The sequence below is a fragment of the Cyprinus carpio genome, chromosome A5 (assembly GCF_018340385.1).
Source record: "Cyprinus carpio isolate SPL01 chromosome A5, ASM1834038v1, whole genome shotgun sequence".
Lineage (NCBI taxonomy): Eukaryota > Metazoa > Chordata > Actinopteri > Cypriniformes > Cyprinidae > Cyprinus > Cyprinus carpio.
In genome coordinates this window covers 8941103-8962980 of record NC_056576.1, presented here as the reverse complement: position 1 = coordinate 8962980, position 21878 = coordinate 8941103, and the positions used below count along the sequence as shown (strand labels likewise).

Below are 21878 nucleotides of genomic sequence, written 5' to 3'. Positions count from 1 at the left end.
GATTAGGTTAATAGCTCGTTTAGAGAACCTTTTCATGATATGCTAATTTTTTGAGATAGGAATTTTGGGTTTTCATGAGCTGTATGCCAAAATCATCAGTATTAAAACAATAAAAGACCTGAAATATTTCAGTTGGTGTGCAATGAATCTAAAATATATGAAAGTTTAATTTTTATCATTACATTATGGAAAATAATGAACTTTTTCACAATATGCTAATTTTTTGAGAAGGACCTGTACTATTTTTCTCACACATTTTAATTGAATATATATATATATATATATATATATATATAGAGATAATATATATATATATAATATATAAAAACATATAATATATATATATATATATATATATATATATATATATATATATATATATATATATATAATATATATTCATTTAATGTTTTTTTTACCTCAAAAATTATTGTAAGGGGTTTTTATCATTAGTCTGAAAATCACTATTAAAAAGGTCCCTGCTTGGACCTTAATAATAATAATATTGTTGTAGTTGTTATAGTGAAATCTGTTTTATCTTAGCATTTCTATGCAGCAGGGACCTTTTAATAGTGATTATTATTATGATTCTCATATAGTCTTTGAGCTTTAAGTTTACCACAGCCAATGGACAACTTCTATAATTATTATAAAAAAAACTGTAGCGTTCGGAGCAATTGCAGTGTTGACACAGTAGATGGAGACAGAGTTTAACTACATTTATGACGAGCAAATACTTTCATTCTCCCTACAATGATACATATTACTGGCTGCGGTTTCTAAACAACTCGCGCTGATGGAGAATGTGAGTACGTTTGGTTGAGAGGACGTTTGCTTATTGTACTTTTCACATATTGCCATCATTCGAGGCGGTTCGCAAGACATCTACTGACATTTGGCATAACATGTTTATTTACTAATAATCAATATATCATATTTATCGCTTCAACTAATACTTGCGTTATAACTGATGACGTTGTTGCTGTCTGAGTTAAAAGATAAAAATAGCACCAACATCCGGGCCTTCACGCTGTTTACCTGAACCACGTGTTATGCTATAAGGACTGCTGCGCGCTGCCGTGCGATTTGGCACGTGTCGTTGCAGTGAACGCGCATTATCGAAAACAAGCGAAATGCTGTGTGCGCGGGCTCGTGTTTGTCTGGAGCGCGGAGCCTGCGGTGATTGGCTCTGTGAGTGAGCTCTCTCGGCAGCTGATTGGTTTGACACAAATTATCCTCAACCTGATTGGTTTTCATGTGCCATATTCTCAAACATCTTCGATAGAAACAATATTCTCAATTTCTACATATTGTAGTCTATTTTCAATTTCTATATTATATGTTGGAAATGACTACTGCCATTTTAATAATAATAATAATAATAATAATAATAATAATAATAATAATAAAAAGTTTAAAATGTATCCACCGAGGCAGTAAGAGTTTAAATCTATATAATAATAATTAAAGAAATATATACATTTAATAATGAGAGCATTCAGTGCTCAAGACACATTTACTGTTGTGGCTTCAAAAGGTATCTTAATAAAAATATTTTATTTCATTAATCGTATTATAGCCTAATTGTGTCTTATTTCAAATGTAAATGTAATAGAGTCATGAACTTCACAGTCTTACTGCTTGCAACCAAGTAGTAGCCTACACTGATATAATTACTATATGAATAAAAAAGCCACCAAGTGAACCTAAATTATTCATTGTTAATATTGTTTTTGAACCCCTTTTTAAAATGTATGTTACTATTTTCCCTGGATTTTTTTAGATGTTTACCTACGATATATTTTTGTTGCCTTTAAATTCCCACGCAGCTTTCCCACAGTATACTTAATTTACTTTTTTGTGGTTTCTTTTTAAAAAGTTAGGTAGCGTGTGAGATATTTGTGAATGAAGACAGGACAGATGTAGATGTTTGTGAGCGTGGAGCGCACACTAATAGCGACCTACGCCTCGTACGTGACCGCATCACGGTCTCATTCAAAAAAATAAAAAATAAATAAAGAAAAAAAAAAATCCGCAGAGAAGAGTGTGTCACGGCGGAAGAACTATGAACAGTAGACTCTGAACAACAACAACAACAACAACAGCAGCATCGTCTTGGACCGTCGTGACACGCGGACGCAGCAGCGCTCCTAAATGAGAAACCCTGCAGTGGGGACAACAACTGATCCACTTCCAGCCAAAAGGTATTGCATTCTGCATCGTGCAACATTTGCCATGCTTTCTTTTCAGATGTGATCATATTTTTCTATGCAGAACACCCAGTGTGTGAGTTGCTTTAAGAGCACTGCCTCAGCGAAGGTCACATTGGTGTGCTGTGTTTTTAAATGATACGTCAGGCAGCAGGTCAAGCACAACGGTCTTTAGTTTTATTTTATCATGTGAGCTCGGTAATAACTGTGTTGTGTCCGTGTGAAAAGCTTTACTGTGGGTCACCGTGGTGCGGAGTTATAAAACGGGACGCAGAATGAAAACATATGACATCATCAGGACAGTGGTGGCGACGCGACAGGCTTCCTGATTATTTAGACGAAGACTTCACGCCCTCCTGTTCGCTTTTGAAACTACTGATCAGTATTGATTATCGTCGGAACACTGCGTCTGTCTGTCTGTGCCAATAGGTAATTAGTTAGGCTATTTATCTTTGAACTGTCAACGAATATGATGACAATGGCATTCATGTCATTGTAGACTACAGGAAGTTTTAACGGTTTGCATTGCATCTGACGTTATAGTTGCGCACAGATACTAAAATTCTGGGTTGGCTTTTTTGTGACCATCATTTATTTTAGGCAGTCTCTTCACTTATTATTTATAAGGCGTAGCAGATGCTCTCTGACGCATAAAGATGGGGCCATTTCTCCAGTGCTGTCAGGCTGTGAAACCCACCCCTATTTTAGAACAATATTGCTCAAAAATGACTCTGTCTTTATGTGTTTGCAAGATTTGCATGTGGTATTTGTGGATGTATTATAATAAGGAATCAGTGACATTATATGGCTGAAAGTAGCTATAGGATTCTAATAACTACAGATTATAATGCAAGACATTCAACTATTTAACAAATACTAAACTGTATATTTTTTTACTACTAAATCATTTTTAAAATCTAAATTTCTGTCCTTTTCACCTCGTAGGTTTATTATTCCTTATGCATGTAGCTCTTGTAGGGAACATAATGCAAAACACGAATCCGATGAAGTCATCATCTCAACCCTGTCTCAACCTATGTAATCGTTAAGTTACAGTTTGTATTTATTTACACATCCGGGATTATTTTCGCTTGGCTGGTAGCCCCGCCCCCCGCCTAATATATTGGATGCTTCACGCGTCAGTAATGCGACGCCCCGCCCACTCACAAAGCAGCCAGCAAGTCTATCACAAACACAAAGAGTGCAACAAAGACTAGAGAAATGTACAGACTAACCGACACACAAAACTATCAGATAGTCTCAGTTTGAGGTCTCAGACGGAATTTGCACCGAGACAAGACAACCGAAACTAAATAAATAAAAATATCACAAAGTATACTCCGGAGAAAAAAAAAAATTCAGCTTCCCTATAGAAAATCAATGCCAAACTTCGCACTGAGATCCAGTTCAGGTGGTGAGTTGAGACTTTACGTTCATTTCAAGCTTAGAGACTCATATATTTGATACGTTAAAATATGATTATTGTTGTAGAACGCTTGTTAGTTAATATAACACAAGCTCAAAACCATTGCTTTCTAAACCTCTGGTCTGTCAGTGGAAGAAAAATGTGGAGCTGGATGCATGCACGCGATTTATAAGTTAATTATACGGAATAAAAACTCAAATATGGTATTTAGATGGCACGAATCATACAATTTACCGTTGGCATTGGTGTTTGCAGATATCGAGTCTCAAATTCTGTCTCTGTCACTCAGCGCTTCCTGGTTTTGTCACAGTGCACGAGTCTTTGTTTTGTTTCCACGTTGGTCGTAGAGTTTCTTTGTTGTTTTCTCTAAAGATCCCGCTGACAACAATCAATTTGCACCTTTTGTAACTGGTAGCCTATTGTTGGCTCGTTGAATTGCTTTAATGAAGACCTTGCTTTAGTTTATTGTCACTTTGCAGGGAAGTAAAACAAAACAAATGAATGTTTACGCCGAATAAGTGTGCTACGTAATACATGATCGCTTATTGTTATTCTATAAGTGATTAGGAGCTTAACCTGGCCATTCGAGCTCTTAAATGGCAAGATTTGTTATAGCTATTATTGTTTTTCTTAAGCCATAATGCTCATGATTAGCCTTATCCTCTCAGGTTAACGCGCTCATGAACCTCCTTTGTCTGCTGTTGATCTTCAGATTCACCGTCCTCGAGTCTTCTTTTATGACTTTAACGCTTTTTTGTTCCCATTAATTGAATTAGCTGTTTAACCGATTAAACAGTTATAAAAATGTTCATTAATTTCACAATGTTTGTGGTTACAAAATCAACTTATCTTCATGAAAGCACGCTTGACTTGTCGCGAGCATGTTGTTATTTTTGTTTACAATATAATTCGTGCTACAAACATTAAATGTGGGTAATAATCTCGACCTTTTATGTTTGCACGTTCTGCATATATCTGCAAAAAATCATACATATTGAATATCCACAGATAAGATGTTTACAGGTAAACAAGTTCTCATTTCCACCGAGACGCGTGCCACATCGCGCGCTGCGCGAGCTCTAGTTGCCTTCGTGAACGCGCGACCGTGTTGCCATCTCCTTGTATTATACGCGACGTCGTGCTTTGTGTGTTTACGTAGTCGCTTATAATCGGGGTAGTTTTGAGGGCTTATTAATAACAGTTATATCAATACAGTCGCATATTTGACTGCCAAGAGCTTGATATTTACAGCACAATGAATTATGATCTACTAATAGCAGATGTCGAATATTCCTACCTGCTGTGCGCACCACAGTATATTATGGAATTATTAAAAGCAGTAGCCCAATTCCTTTCATTCCTTGTTTCTGCTTTTCTCAGAATCCCCCTTTCACGTGTGTGAATAAGAGAGAGATTTAGCTGGTCCGTTGTAATATGTAAACCGTCTTAATTATTTGTGGAGGAGGATATACAGACTTTTTTAGCATCGGGATTAATTTTACATTGTTTATGTCTGTTTAACGCAAATGAAAAGCAACATGGGGTTGCTTCCTCATGCTTATTTGGTTATATTAGGTTAGTCAGAGCATGTTGCTTGTTTTGGCAAGATCTGGCAACACTTGGCGCCACAGGAGCAGAGCTCGCGCGTTTTGTTGGACTGCATGGTTGGAGCTTCCTGTGCTATTGCGGAAGTTTGTCTGTATTTTTCTATTGCAAACAGTGTTGTTGCCCCCTCATTAGGGCATTATACAGGGTTTCCTGTTATTTTCTGATTGTCTGTGCGAACAGCATGTGAACTATGAAAAGACGAATGCCAAAAACGGATGGCAGTTAGCAAAGCACATATTAAAATCTACCAGTGCCGCAAGCAGCATTCATCTACAAGTGTTAAAATAACTTAGAATCATGTTCCTGAAAAAGTACCATGGTACAGTGGTATCACATGGTAATATGTTACAGTATGAAAGTCAAACGATGGCCAGTTGCTAAAATCCACTGAAATAAGTGCAGCCGTAAGTAATTACTGCATTAGTAATATTTTGGCTCTGTAATAAAGGGGCAGTCTGGCCTGGTTAACCAAGTTGATTTGAATGTCATCCTCTAATAGACACTGGATTTCCCTCAGTGCCAATAAATCTTAGCTTGGTGCTCTGGGTGCACAGGGGAACTAGCTGCAGTTTTTTGACATGCTGGGGAAGTCGTGGCCTAATGGTTAGAGAGTCGGACTCCCAATCGAAGGGTTGTGAGTTCGAGTCTCGGGCCGGCAGGAATTGTTGGGTGGGGGGAGTGAATTTACAGCGCTCTCTCCACCCTCAATACCATGACTTTAGTTTGCCCTTGAGCAAGGCACTGAAACCCCAACTGCTTCCCGGGCGCCGCAGCATGGATTTGCTGCCCACTGCTCCGGGTGGATCTTATGCTGTGGTGTGTCACTGCTGACTGCACTTCGGATGGGTTAAATGGACAGCTGCAAATTGTTATGACATACTTGCTGAAACAGACTTTCACTTTCACTTTCAACTTAAAAGTGACATTATTGGCTAAAAGTGAATCTTAAATATGTGGTATTCACTGGAGGGAAAATCATTGTTATTCACACTTCATCAGACACACAATGCCTCACAGACTGCTCAGGCTTAAGCTGTCACGGGTGAAGAGGAAATGATTGTTTTCTTTCGCTTTTATCTGATTTCAGCTGCTCATTTGCTAAGTATTTTTGCAATTCTAGGACTAATTTTTCATGCTAAAGAAATGGTTCTCGAGCATGGCCCTAGCAACACCAAGGTCATGGATTTAATCCCCAGGAAATACACTGAATTAAAATTGTATACCTCGAATCCAGCGTAAGTCTTTTTAGATAAAAGTATCTGCTAAATGCATAAATGCAAATGTAGGTTCAACATAAAATATGGAAAATGTCCTCATTCAATGGTTTGTTTTTCCATGCAATTTCCATGAGAAATGTTATCATACTTATGTATGTTTTTTTTTAAGTTTGAATGCTCGTGTTTATGATGATTGCATGGAAACGTGACTAGTGTAATTTCTCCTTTTGTGTTTCATTTAAAAAAAAAAATAAATAAAATAAACTCAAGAAAGACATATGGTTTTGGAAGAGCATGAGGATGAGTAAAGGATGTAAGACTTTTCATTTTTGGGTGAACTGTTTTTTCAGCCTGTCTTTTATAGTTTGGTAGGATAGAGTATGTTTACTCCAAAAAGTAATGGCCTTCCCCATCTTCCTTTTTCCTTTTATTTACAGGTTGTATTTTCTCCTGTGGTGTCTGTGTGGAGCGTGCCACACTTCCACTTCACAACAACGACGGCTTTTGCTTGCATCTTCCAGTGCTTCTTATGTCAGCAAGTTCAGCAGAGCTGCTACTCATCTAGCGCCAGCCCAGAGGAACCCAGTGAGGAGCACCACGACTGTGAGATGGTAAAAATGACAAAGTCCAAGACCTTCCAGGCTTACCTGCCCAACTGTCACCGAACCTACAGCTGCATCCACTGCCGGGCACATCTCGCCAATCACGATGAGCTCATCTCAAAGGTCAGTGGAGACTCTAATGGACTCATAAACAGTGTTGGGGTGTAACTAATTAAAAGTAGCCATACTACCAACTTAACTACATTATTCAGTACTGTCACCATACTTTAGCTGCTTTCAAAGTACTGTAGCTTTTTTCTTTTCTTTTTAATTTAAAATATATATTAGATATCTAACTATTATTATTATTAATTTATTATTCTATTACATACATATGTGTGCATGTAAAATGTAAGTATGTGTATATATATAAAATGAATGTATATATAATGTGTGTGTATGTGTATATATATATATATATATGTGTGTGTGTGTGTGTATATATATATATATATATAAAGCTATAACATATTACTATATATAAGTAAAACTATATAACATTTTTCCTTGCAACATGCTATAAGTCACATCTCTGCGACTGGACTTTTATTGTGTCTCCTGATGGCACCCATAATAGGTTTACCAGCTTAACTACAGTACCGTCTTGTTTATGGTGTACTGTGATACCACAGTAGACACTTTGAATCTTGTTTGTTGGATATAACAGGATATGTTCACACAGGAGGCACGTTCCACTCTCCCAGATGGCTAAGCTGTTAACACTACTACAAGAGATGATCCATTTCCCAGTATGCACAGCACCTGTCAGGATCAGTCGAAACCCTTTTGTAGTTCAGACAAGATCTGAAAGCAAGTGGTTTGGTTAACCTGTCTAAACGCTGGTTGTTAATTTCTTGTTTTCCAGGACAAAGGAATTTGAAAATTAGTCTTCAGGGGCCAGATTCACAAAACATTCTTAAGAATTAAATTCTTGGTAACTGCAATTTCCTTCTTATTCTAAGTTTAGATTTTTTTTTTCAAGATTTACAAAAACATTTCTTAAGAATGTTCTTATCTTAAGATTGTTCTAAAGAAAATACTTTGAATTAGAATTTGAATGCTTGAAAAGGAAATCCTTAAAAATCTCTTCAGGCTATTTCACACCGCAGCAACTGACGTCGACCAATAGCTACCATCGACAGATCGCAGCATGTTACTTCTCAGATATTCCAAAAAACGAATGTCATTTCAACAAGTTCAGTGGCAAAAGCAAGCAAGCATGACCAATGCCAACACGAGCCAACAGGTGTAACAAACTGATCCAAAAAAAAAACAACGATCAAGTCTGTTACCATTGTGCATTGTTTGTTGGAACAGTGTGTATTGACCTTTAAAGTTTGGATAACCTTCAGCCTGTCTTAAAAGTTGGGGATATTCTCCCCAACGGTAAGATGCTTAATGATTTTATTGGGCTGTTACATTTATTAGAACATAACACTAGCTACACATATATCACTTGAACTCGCAATGTGCACAAGTACACAAAAGTGACACCAGTGATCCATTATGTAAACAATGATCAGTCATGATGATGTGTGATGACTGTAAAATTCGTAATTCTGTCGAACAGGGACTTTATTTTTCATTTCTTAATTACAACAACACTCTTTTTATGATTATTACAGTAATCTGCAAGGCAGTACAAAAAGACAGGCTTTCTTAGTTGATCAGCAAATCTTCAGCAAGAGCAGCCATGCAATCAAATAACACCTGTCATTAAAAAAAAAAGGTGTACTTAAGGAAGTAGATAAGTTTTTTTTTTTTTAGTTTGTAAGAATGTTCCAAAGTGAAATTCTAATGAGATATTCTTAAGAAGTTCTAAAACATTTTCTTAAGAAGATTTTCATGAATCCGGTCCCAGTTAGGTAGATTAGCTTCCTCATTTTTATAGTGAAGGAACATGAACCTAATTAAAATTCTCACATACAGTAAGAAGCCACGTCACATAGCTGCTTTATGGGTCATAAATATGAAGCTGTTTAACATGTCCTCTTGGTGACCCAGCATCGTTTTATGGATTATGTTGACCTTAGAAATGGAATGTTGATTAACTTGTATTTCCATTACGTGTTTAGAGACTTTTGTTGTTCTTATTTTAAGGTCATAGATTATGTAGATATGCAATGGTGCAATTCTTTATAGTGGTATTGTATAAAGATGACAGTGGCCTCAAACAGGTCAAGGCTAAAAGTACTCCACCCAAAACATACACACATAAATCCAAACCTGTGCTTAAGTGTATGCTTTAAAATAAAAATAAAAATTAAACCCCAACACCAACACAAACCCACACCAAAACAAAATCATAAGCTTAAATTACTGTTTACACTTTTTCATATTTTTTACTTATCAGAATATATTATTATATATTTATCTTTTATATCAAAATACAAATATAATGTTATTATATGTATATTGCTGTATTTATTATTCACATTTATTTTTTTATTTTTTTAAATTGTACATTTATTAAAAAAATGTTTTTCTTAAAATGTACTAAAATTATATTTTAAAACAGAAAATGTATACTATGTATTGGCATGACTATAGATTTTGGCAGTGATATGAGGCTGAATAATGCACTTCTGTTAATTGAATACTCTGTCTCTTGTATTAACTGATATATTTTCGTATCTCTAAAATCTGAAAAAATTTACAAATATCATTACCGCCAAGTTATGGCTTGTTGACACGTAATGATGATGCATTGCCATCTGTATCTAAATACAAACAGGATCTAAAATAAGATCTGTGGAGAGCAGCAGTAATATCATGCCCTCTTTAGACTCATATTAATTGCCTGTCTGTATGAAACCTTGCCAGTTAAACTCTCTCTTCTGGACATGAAGGTAGACCAAACTTCATGACAAAGAATGTAATTTCACAGTAAGCAAAATAAAATTTATTTGAATGGGCTTTAGCTCATGCTCCAGTGCGTTTATCCTCCACAATCTTTCAGAAAGTCTCTTTTCGTTCAGCCATGGCGCACTCGGACAGGATTGTTTGTGTGTTCAAATAAAAGCATTAATGCTCTTAGCGCTTGAAAAACACCACATGCTCTAGGGAGGTGTATGGGCTCTCCTGCAACTTCCCTTCTCCGTCTCATCTCCTCAGCGCCAAGAATTACCTCTAAGCTGATTATTTCATTGGGTCCAGCGCCTTTCTCCTGTAGCTACTGCAAACCTAAGGGCTCTTTTCATGGCACGCATCTTCATTTCATTAACAAATGGCCCTGCTCATTGGCAGATCGTATATTATGAAGGGTACATTGTTTCTGCGATGTTATCTGCGAGGAGATTTTAAGGGCGAGAATAGACATTTAAACCATGAAAAGCTTAACAGATGTTCCTTACATATCCTGACATTTAGATGGTGCCTTAAAGATGACCCACTTTATTTCAGAATGAAGGCCTTTGTTAGCGGTCAAAAGTGGAAAATGTTTTGTGGCTTTTTTGTTTTAACTGGTAAAGCAGGTCGATTTGATTATGACATACTTTCATTCTTCCAGCATGGCCACAAAAGCCTGGACTTGCCATGCTAGATATCATTCTTCTTGTTGATATCTTTCATAATGCAATAATTCTTGATACATATTAATTGTGGTGAAACCTTCACTGAAAGGATGCATCTCGTCCTACTAATGCATTCTTTCAGAAACTAGGAGGTATCAAGGTATCTTGCATTATGCGGTCAAAAACCTGCCAACATTAGAAAGGATTAGCACGCACGGTGCTAGCCAACAAAAAACAGGACTCGCATGCTGAACTCTTGGATCAGCATCAAAGATCACTGGCGGAATGTGGACAGTATTGTGGAAAGGCTAAGCTAAGGTTTTGCTGCAGTAAGTCATCATCAAGCACCCTCTGGCTTGCAGACAGACATCCCATCTGCTCCAGAGAGGGTAGTATTTTACTACATAAAGATATTAAGCAATCTCTTATATTCTTATATAGCACTATACAAGTCTTATAGACTTATATAGCAATCTCTTATATAATACATTGCTCAGATGTGCCTCTTAACTGCTCCCCACAATCAGGTAATGATTGAAAAGAATTAGAACAAACCCGGCATTGACTGCAGTTTGTCTCAGTGCCAGGTACCTTTGATAGGAACAGTAAATGACCCACTTGTTCTGTTTTAACAACAGTAATCTCAGGTTACATTAGCAGAAGCGTTAAGACCAGTGAGAGAGGGAGGAAAGTCAGCCAGTCAGTGCTGAGTAAGTCTTTAGCCCATAGATAAATAAAGACAGGCAAAAGAGGCAGGGAAGAATGGATGGTTTTGTTTTTAGGCCAGGTGGAAAGTTTTAGGCTTGCAATCAAAATCAGTCTGTGTTGGCTGCAGGAAGAATCTCAGACATTTTGCATAAAGACCTGAGAGACGTGTGTTCTTTGATGTTTTTGTTATGGACTGAATATCCTTTGAAGTGTGTGGATGATACTGGTCAAAGTTTATGACATGATCATGAATCAGTGAATTGATGCCGTAAATCTTCTGACTGGCATATGAAATGATAAAGCAATGCAACAGGCCACCAGTTCCAGTACAAGTGCATGCATTTGGTAGAAAGCTATTCCAGCTTTGTAGGTAATAGTATTCACCATTTAGTTTGCACACAACATTTACTCTATGCATTAGGCCACACAGTCTAAACCGCCAATTTAAATAATTGACCTACACTTCATTGCATCTGCGGGTTAACCTAAATAGCCTTGGCCCTTGTCATGCGGAAAAACGGTAAAGTGTTCATTAATCTTTTTAAAAGAGAAACGTTCCCTCTGGCAAATATGAGAGAGTTGTCGAATCCCAGGGATCCCTTCTGTGTGGCCTGCTGTTATGGTTACAGTTGTTGAAAACCAAGCAACACTTACCAAGATATCCTCAAGCCATGTCAAAAACCTTAAAGTAAGCAATCACTTGGAAAAATTTGAGGGAATTTTTGCTGCAAAAAAGTAACTTGAATTTAGTACCTTTATACTAAATGTCCAGTTGAATCGGAAGCTTTCATAAAAACATTTTGTGTCACTAATGTGTCTCTTTACTTATTTACACTGAATGTTTCCCAGGACTGTCGTGCACGGCTTTTGTAATGATAACATAATAATGGAGGCAGATCTGTAATTAAATCTCATTGATCTGGCTTAAATGCATTCTCTTCCTCCTAAATGCACTGCTTTCGCCCCTCCTCTCATTCCCATGTGCATTATGCACATACCACCATTGTAGCTAGAGCCAGATTTATTTGTCCCACAATGTAAAACGACACAGTTGGGGGCCTTTCATTGTGTCAATGTCCCTATAAAATTACCCGTTTGCCTTCAGCTCGAGCTGGTTAGACACTCCTCTTAGAAGAGCGCAGACAGCCGCTGTGGGCTTTAACAGTCTTTATTAGGCTTGTTGCTATACTCGGGTCATCGGCAGTGGAAAAGTAAAGCCGATTCGCCTCGTCCCAGCTCTTGCGACCGAGGATGACAGCTGGTTACCAGGAGCACACTGGCCTAAATCCAGCCACTTAACCAACAACAAGCATGCATTGCATTTGTAGAAAAATCCTAGATGTGCATAGTTTGAATATTCATTTATAATTAACTGCATTGGTGAGATTGTGTTTAAGTTTTCCCAGAAAGCTTTCCTAATCTGAAAAGCACTGCCCAAGTTCTTGGCAATCCATATTTTTAGCTGGTGTGTCAGAGCATTCAGTGCTCCATCCATGAATATGTCTGCCTAACCTTTACACACATCTTACTACTATAATGTGCTTTTACTAAAAACAGACCAACGTTTTATGACTAAGTTTTCTTGTGTATTTTTTCACAGTATCCTCTGTGTATTCTCACCATGACCGAGTGTCATTATTAGTGTTATTTGCTAAGGCAAGCGTCACTAACTATTGTTCATACGCTAAAAACCAGAAGTGTTTTGAAGTGTTGTTAAAGTTGTTAAAATGTTCTGCTTCTAAACTTTGTCTCAGTATGCAAATATATGCTTATTTAACAGGTTTATTTTCTTTTTGAAAGCTTGCATTCAAAAACATTTTGCTTTGTTCTCAAATCTAAGACTATATATATATATATATATATATATATATATATATATATATATATATATATATATATATATTATATATATATATATTAGGACTGTCAGTCGATAAAATTTTTTAATCTTATTAATTACAGGGTGCTGCGATTAATAAATCTAATTAATCACAAATGATAATTTAAAGCTATTATCATGTTAAATCTTTAAGCTACAATGGCCTAACATAAAGTATGGAACATAAAAGAAGATAATTTGAGAATAATCTCATTATTTTTTAATGCAATGAAAGTCACTAGTGACCAAAACAGCTTAGTTACCAACATTAGGCTATTCTAAATACCTTATTTTATGTTGTGTAAAAGAAAGTGAGTCATTCAGGTTTGAAACAACATAAGGGTGAGTAAATGATGACAGAATTTATTTATTTGTTTATTTTTGGTGAACTGTCCCTTTAATGTTTTTTATTTTTATTATTAGTATTTTTTTAAATAACGAAATGATACTCTAAAGAAGAAACTAAAACTAACAGCAGATGGCGGTTAATGTTTTTATGAGTCGATTCGTTCAAACGGCTGATTCATTCAGGAATTCAGTAAACGGCTCTCACTATGGGCTAACGTTACTGAATCATCGGTTCACATGATTCGTTCAAAACGCGGATTAATTCAGAAACTAAACGGCGCTGTGTTGCTCGGAGACGCACAACAGTTCTGCTGTAGCTTTATAGGTAATATTTTCGTTGGCAAAATTGAACAAAAACACAGAATAATGTGTTTAAAATATAGCACAATAATAACTTCTTATTTACTGAACTGTTGTATAAAATCACATTTGCACTCGTCTTCTTCGTGACAAGAACAGCACTCCTGTGATGCTCTCGCTACTCGTGTGATATTGCTTATTATATGATATAAATATGAGACAAAAACTCACACAGGGGCATTTTTTTGCACCAATATCTTAAATTTTAGGGCACAATGGAGTTGTTGCCCTGTCAACAGTCCTAATATATATACATATATATATATCTGTTCCGCAGAAGAAAGCCAACAATACAGGTTTGGACCAACATGAGTAAATGAGTTTTCATTTTGGGAGAACAATCCCGTTAAGCACTGAATGGGAACCCAGCAGAAGTGCCTCGTGTCAGCGTTCAGCTTTATCTCCATTTTTATGAAGAGGAATAAAAGCACCTCTGTTCCTTCACTCTCCACTAGTCAGCTCAATGTGTGGAGCTTATTATGTAGAGGCTCATAAACCCACACACACATACATATTCTAAAGAGAAACACTGTTTCATACTTGCACACACATGTGCAGAGACTCATTTATGAAATACACATGTTGGCCTGTGACCAGAGCTTGTGTGTTTCAGACAGACTTTCTACATACTCACACGCACATAGACAAACATACAGAGAGGACCACAACTCCCACACACACACTCTTTTAATGCCTCTTTCATGGAAAACCATGTGCGGGTCTGATGTATCTGTGAGTGTGGGAGAACTTTGATTGTAAAGTTATCATTCATATATAATATTATATTTCTCTTTTTGTCTCTCTAGTCATTCCAAGGCAGCCAGGGACGAGCTTACCTCTTTAATTCAGTGTAAGTATATATCTCATTCACATAAATAATTTATAGTTTAATAATTTATAATTTAATTTATATATAATAAATGCACCCTTGGTGAGCAGAAGAGACTTCTTTCAAAACATTAAAAATCTTACCGCCCCCAAACTTTTGAATGGTATTTTGTTTTAAATGGGTTATGTACCTGGTCGTTTATGCAAAATAAACCCAGACAGATTCCAAGGCAGATGGGTCATATATCACCCTGAAGGAGTTCATTTTGTCATAATGACCGGGTGACTGCACATTATCCCTAATATATCTATCAGAGGCTCATAGAGGAATGGGAATAGCTGTTTTGCATATTACAAGAGCTGTAGGCCTAAACATAGCACTGCTATCTAATGATGCGAGTTGATGATTCATCATATTTAAGCATAGCGCTGCCAGTGTGTTTAAGCTAGTGCTCCGGTGTGTGTGAGATATTATGATGATGAAGTCTAGGTTAAATGTGTTCATGTTAGCGAACTGTGACATTCCTTAGGATATGCACAGTAGTGCATGAGTGTTAAACATTGCAATTGCAAAGATATAAAAACGTAAACACAAGAAGGATTCCTTCATTAAGAGTTTCTCTTGAAATATTATACAATATTGACTATACAGACTTTATGAAAGAATGTGTTAATGCAAAATGAGTTAAATTAGATCCTTCACATTACCACTGGAAAAGCCTGCTGATGCACGTCACATTATTTACAAATATCATATGCTAGTGTTTGAAATTACTACTTGTATTCAGCCATTATGCATTAAATTGATCAAAAGTGACCATATACTGGTATAATCGTGTTCTAAATGTTACATTTTAATTTTAAATAAATGCTGTTTCTTTAGAACTTTCCATTCATCAAAGAATCTAGAATAAATATCATTATTTGCACAAAAATATTAAGCAGCACAAACTGTTTTACAACTTGTTTTCACCATTGACAATAATCTTGAGCACAAATCAGAATGATTTCTGAAGGATAATGTGACACTGAAGACTCTAGGAATACATGCTAAAAATTCAGCTTCGCATCACAGGAATAAATTGTATTTTAAAATATATCGCAATACAAAAAAACTGTTAGTTTAATTGTTAATAATATCACTATATAATAATATCCACTATATTAATAATATCACTACATTTATCAGATAAATGCAGCCTTTGTAATTAAAAAAATCTTACCAACCCCAAATTTTGGAACGATATTGTGTGTAGTTGTGAGATTTATGATTTTTATTAAAGTATGTATTTCAATCATTTTGACCATTATATCAAAGACAGCTCATTATGCAATGCATCTGGTCCCCATCAGCTAATTTAAATAACATTTTGCTTTGCTACTAATTTGTAGGATTACTAACAATTTGCGCCTCATTAAAGATGAAGCAGAACAAATTTGGTGTAAATCATTTGTAAGTAATGCTCAAATGCTGTTTTTAGTGTATATGATTTTACAACATACATGCTAAAATAGCCTATGCGTAGTCCTCACTGTTTTTATGCCAGTTGATTTCTGTTGAAAATTCAATGTAATTTTTAAAGCTATTCTAGTCGCAGCTGCTTATGGCTATGTTTCCAGTGACAGCAATAACACCTCCTCTAACCCCCCCACAAAACACATCAGAAAAAACAACAATCATATTAACAATCAATTAAACAATTTACCAACATCTTCATCTGTCTTATGAATAATCATTTTGACAATTGATTAACCTCTTTTCTGGCAGTGTGAATGTCGGTTGTGGTCCAGCAGAAGAGAGGGTTCTCCTAACAGGTTTACACGCTGTGGCGGACATCTACTGTGAAAACTGTAAAACCACTCTGGGCTGGAAATACGTAAGTTAACTCTCCTTCCATTCCATGCAAATTATAGACTATTATTTTAAAAGCTTTAATGTCTTTCCCTTGCATCGCAAGACAAGCTGCGTTTTGTTTCGAGGTGTCACACTTTGCTGATTCGTGCTTGTCAGAGTGCTTGTTCTTCAGTTCCAGTGACAGCAGTTGGCTAATCTGAGCTGTGTGTGTTTCTTTATTTTTGTCTACTGATATCATGTTACTCCGCTGGTCTCTAGTGACCAGAATTAACATCCTCTGACCTCTCACTGCAGTCCAGCACACATTTAGCTCTATATATGTCTTTATTCACCACTCAATTAGGACCCACATTGATGGTGTAAGTGTTCATGCTGTTATGTTTTTATACGCAATCCAAACAGAAGACACTGAATAATAGATCAGTTTTGATAACACTTTACTGTATAATAACTTCCATTAATAATTCATTAAGACAAACACTACATCATAATAATGCTTAACAGGTCTGTAATGTGAAATAAGGTTTCATTCATATTTGAATATATTTCATCATACATGAAAGTACAGAAATAGACAATAAATGAATATTTTTTTAAAGAAACTAATACTTTTATTCAGCAAGCATGCATTGCATTAATTGCATTAGTGACAATGAGGAAATTTATAATTTTGTAAAATATTTCTATATCAATTATGTTAAACTGGATTGTGGATATGGATTTTGTGATACTGAACCCTGGAGTAATGGCTGCTGAAAATTCAGATTTGCCATCACAAAAATAAATTACATTTTGAAATGTATTCAAATAGAAAAGAGTTATTTAAAATTATTATATATTAATACAATATATGTATTAATATATAATGTATTTAAATTAAATGCAGCCTTGGTATGCATAAGAGGCAAAAACGTAAAAAATATCTTACCAACTCCAAAATATTGTTTAATATTGATTTAGGTTCACTTGGATCAGTAATGAGCTACTCAGAAATGCAAAATATGTTTGCCATATATTCCAACATGTCCAAATTTACTTACCTAATTGCATGTTAAATGGGACAAAATAGCTAAGTATAATGTTTCTCTGCTTTAGAAAGCAGTAGTTTTGTGTTAATAAGTTTTTTTTGTAATCTAATCATCTTTTCTCATAAAGCTAATGGTAAAAGGAATGCTCTGTCGCATTGTTTGTGTGTGTTTTTGTAAATGGCAGGCATTGAGGTTTTATGTGGTTGTTTCTCTTCCCGATTAAACTGGAACTCTAATCGTGTCTCAGGATTGGTTAAGAGGGATTTTACACTAATGACTCAGTCTTGTTAATCTTCAGGTCTCCACATGTTTGATCACAGAGCCTTTAGATTCAAGCCACTCTGAAACACTGATCACAGAGCAGTTTTTCGAAGCTCTTTTCACAATCATCTGATGAGAAGCACTCAGTAACAGCTCTTATTTCAAGCCAACTGAGTTGAAGCTGGCAGTATAGGGTTTATAACCAGAGGCACGATGACACACCACTGCTCTAGTGGGCTGATTTGAGTCAGATGAGTAATGAACAGGTGTGAGAGGAGATTCAGACAGCCTAAAGCAGTTAAAATGACTTTAGTTAAGCTGACCATAATAAAGCAATAGCTAGTTTTATATAATTTCAGCATGCTATATTGTGTAACAGGGGAGTCTTATCCTGTCCAGAATACATTCATAGGCTCATATTCTATATTTTATAGCTTTTTATTTCCCCCTTTCTTGGACCAAAAATATTTTCTTCTCTCTTTCTGGCCTTTTTAAACAGACCGTTTTGGCTACTGTACTTTTAAGGCCTCTGTTATGATTAGTTAACATCTTTGTATCAATGTAGTTCCAGCAATAGTATTGCAGCAGTAAAAAAATATTATTATTGTTTATTTTATAGTCATTTTACAGTCATTTAATATTTTATAGTCATTAGTTCAGAAAAATTGCAATTCTATTTTTCCCCCCAAATTGTGCAGCCATACTAGAAAAAGAAGCCATATGTAAATGTGTCATATGTCGTGTGATAGTATATCAGTTGTGATATAAACATTGCAGTTTCTATTTTTGTATTTTAACCTCAATACATGGTCTGGGTATACTGGTGAGGGAGCATATCAATATTATACTCAATTAAGAGCAAGATAAATCCTGTTTTTTCTTGAGTGTTAAAAAGGACATTTCACCCAAGCAATAAAAATGTAATCTTCATTTGCTCACCTTCATGTCTTTCCAAGCCCATGAGACTTTGGTTAATCTTTGAAACACAAATGAATATATTTTTAAAGAAGCCTGAGAGGTTTTTGTCCCTCCATTCAAAGTCCAAGTGACTTAAATTCAGTAGACCCTAAAAGGTCATAAAACAGATCCATATGAATTGAGTGGTTTAATCCAAATCTTGTGAAGAGATACAATTGCCTTATATGATGAACAAATTTAATTTATGCAGTCAAAGATTGACAAACACATACATAAAGTGCATTGATTATGGCAAACACAGAAGCTTGTGTGTGTGTGTCAAGCGCTAGAACAGATTTAAAAGCCTAAATGTCTCCACATGTTTTGGATTAAACCACTCTTTTAAATGCATTTTTGGATCTTCTGATATTTTTTGGAGTTTTTGGTACCCAAGCTTTCAGTGGAGGTGCAGAAACTGCTCAGCTTTCATTAAAATATGTTAATTTGTGTTTTGAAGATTAACCAAAGTATTTTAGGTTTGGAATGACATGAAGGTGAGTAAATGATGACAGGATTTTCATTTCTGGGTAAACAGTCCCTTTAAGTAGACAGAAGTATTGTTTGATTTATTACAGTAGTCAAAACGGCATGTTTTTCAGTCCTAACGTTTCGTGTGTTTTTGTCTCTGTTACAGGAGCATGCGTTTGAGAGCAGTCAGAAATACAAAGAAGGCAAGTTCATCATCGAGCTGGCTCACATGATCAAAGATAATGGCTGGGAGTGACCTTCACCTACTTCCTCTCCGCTCAGTGACCTTTGGGCTACTCTGTCGTGGACTTTGCCGAGTGACACCACCACACGCACACGTATAGAAACAAAAAACGCACAGACACGCGCGCGCACACACACGCCACCGTCGACCATGACACATCCTGACATCTCTACTGGGTCATCAAAAAAACTCAAAGGCAGAGTGACTGAAAGAGAATCAAAGACATCTACAGTCACTGAAAAACTCTCTAGGACCTTCTTCCAAAATGGACATGTCAACACTTTGGGATCTGAAACTTCTCCCTTCCTGTTTGACTGCCCCATTAACTGGTTTCGGTGTGTGTAAATGCTCCTTGTAAGCTGTTAACAGTATCCAGAAGACCCATTCTCACTTTTCTCATTTGACATCCTCCTCTCTTTTCGTGAATAAGCAGGAGGCGTGTGTTTTAGTGTGCGTTTTCTTTTCAACAGGAATCTCGAGTCCTTCCTGGTGGACTGATGTTACTGGTTAGCATTTTCTCCTTCTCTGAATCAAAGCCCGTTCTGATTGTCTTTCCATTCACTTTGGGGTAGCGACAGACACACTTGACATACATTATAGGAGACGGGGTTGGTTTCAGGGTTAGGCTATGTAGCAGTATATTTCAGATGGGCGGTGGGGGATTTGGGTGGGCGTTCAGCATTGCAGTGGCATGGCATTTCCCTTGCGTTTTACCTATTTTATTTCCGAATCGAAATGTTTTCTTCCTCGGATGACTTCACTGTGCAATTCGTGGGACACTCTGGTACAGCAGTAGCGTCTGACCCCTACAGGAGCTTTAGTTGTCTCTGGTGCTTTTGGTGAGATTACACAAACACGCGTCTTTGAGTTGGCATTCGTGGCAGGTTCCATTTTTGCAACCGTACTATAGGCGAGAGTAAAAAACAAGACAAGCGACAGCTGTTTGGATGCACTGGACATTGGGGAAAACTGAAACTAGTGTCCTCTGAACATTGTTTGCGTTACATTATCACCCCCTTCACGCCAAATGATGACAAGATTTTACAAAACTATTGTTGTTGATATTACAATCATGTTTATGTTCATTGCTATGTGTAATTTATGTGTTAAACCACATGTTTGGACATGCACATGCATGTGAGCTCAGTGTGTTTTACGCATTATGTTTATGGCATACTTGAATGCAGTTACTTTGTTTGCACTTTGCAGAGGCCTTGTTCATGAGTTTAGAGGCAAAAGTCTGTCCATGTTATGGCCTTTTTTTCATTGATGATGATAATCGAATGTTTTTATTAGATGCTTTGAATTATTTGAAGGGTTGGTGGTTGCTGGCTTGATCATCTCCCTCTAATTTCAAACACACAAAATCTGCTGCTTTCGCTTTCTTCCGCTGGCTGGCAGACCTGTTCGCTACGCTCGTAATTCGTCCAATTGGATTCTTGCATCAGAAGCAGGTCTCAAATTTTACAGTCGGACACCATTCAATGTGGCGTTACTCGATTCTTTTGCTGCTAATAGAGATAAATGCAATCTGGAGCTTTCACTTTAAACCTTCTGCACTTTACCCGGACTGTCTGAGTGCATGCGAGCGGATGCGTTCTTTTTTGTAGCTTTTCTCCACATCTTTGCCTCTAAGCAGCATGAATCTTGTGCCTCTTCAAAAGATAAAAAAAAGAAAAAAAAAGCAAAGAAAACTCCCTCTGTTGTGTTGTGCTGCGCATGACTCCGAGAACCCAGCACATCTATTAGAAGTTTCGTATCGAACTCGAAAACAACACATACTTTGAAACAAACCTCTATCCACTCAAAAGTCTGTACCGAAGCATAATATAATCCAGTATTTTTTCATAGTTCTATGTCAAAGCCAGAGATGTTACGAAACAGTGGTTGTATTCTGCAAAGTATATAAAGGGGGCGGGGCAGATAGAACGGGAGGGGGCGGAGCTTGCTTCCTGTAGAGGTAAAGAGTGGCATTTAATGTAGATTTTTTTATTGAATATAATTATAAATATATATATATATCGAATCATACAGATAAATATTGAGGATTTGTCATGCTTAAGGGTGGGTGGGATTGGCGGGCAATAATAGAATAAGTGGCGAACCCTCAGTTAGCGTTTGCCGCCAATAAGGTCAGTCCGGTCACGTGACCTTCGAATCTGTCAAAGACAATGCAAACAAAATAGTTGTAGAAATATCTTACTTGAAAGATGATAACAGAGTTACAGACAATACATTGTCCCTCTCACACAGTTTTGTACATAAAGTAACATATTTAAGGTTTTATACATATTTCTACTGGGTTAGTTTCTCTACTTCCCCGACTTGAAGCACTTTTGTTCACTGTATCTCTGGCTTTATATATAT

General features: G+C 36.4%; 1 protein-coding gene across 3 annotated transcripts; it reads left to right on the top strand.

Moving 5' to 3' along the window:
- The first annotated feature begins 1951 nt into the window (after nucleotides 1-1951).
- ypel1 (yippee-like 1) lies at nucleotides 1952-20441 on the top strand. 3 transcript variants are annotated; one of them, XM_042753053.1, is made up of 5 exons: nucleotides 1952-2204; nucleotides 6899-7186; nucleotides 14677-14720; nucleotides 16467-16575; nucleotides 19434-20441. In XM_042753053.1, the coding sequence occupies exons 2-5, from the start codon at nucleotides 7070-7072 to the stop codon at nucleotides 19521-19523; spliced, it is 360 nt and encodes a 119-aa protein (XP_042608987.1). In that variant the 5' UTR covers nucleotides 1952-2204; nucleotides 6899-7069; the 3' UTR covers nucleotides 19524-20441. The 3 variants fall into 3 exon arrangements, with proteins under 3 accessions (XP_042608987.1, XP_042608994.1, XP_042608983.1); XM_042753060.1 differs by lacking the exon at nucleotides 1952-2204 and adding an exon at nucleotides 2458-2639; XM_042753049.1 differs by lacking the exon at nucleotides 1952-2204 and adding an exon at nucleotides 3377-3624.
- The last annotated feature ends 1437 nt before the right edge of the window (nucleotides 20442-21878 follow it).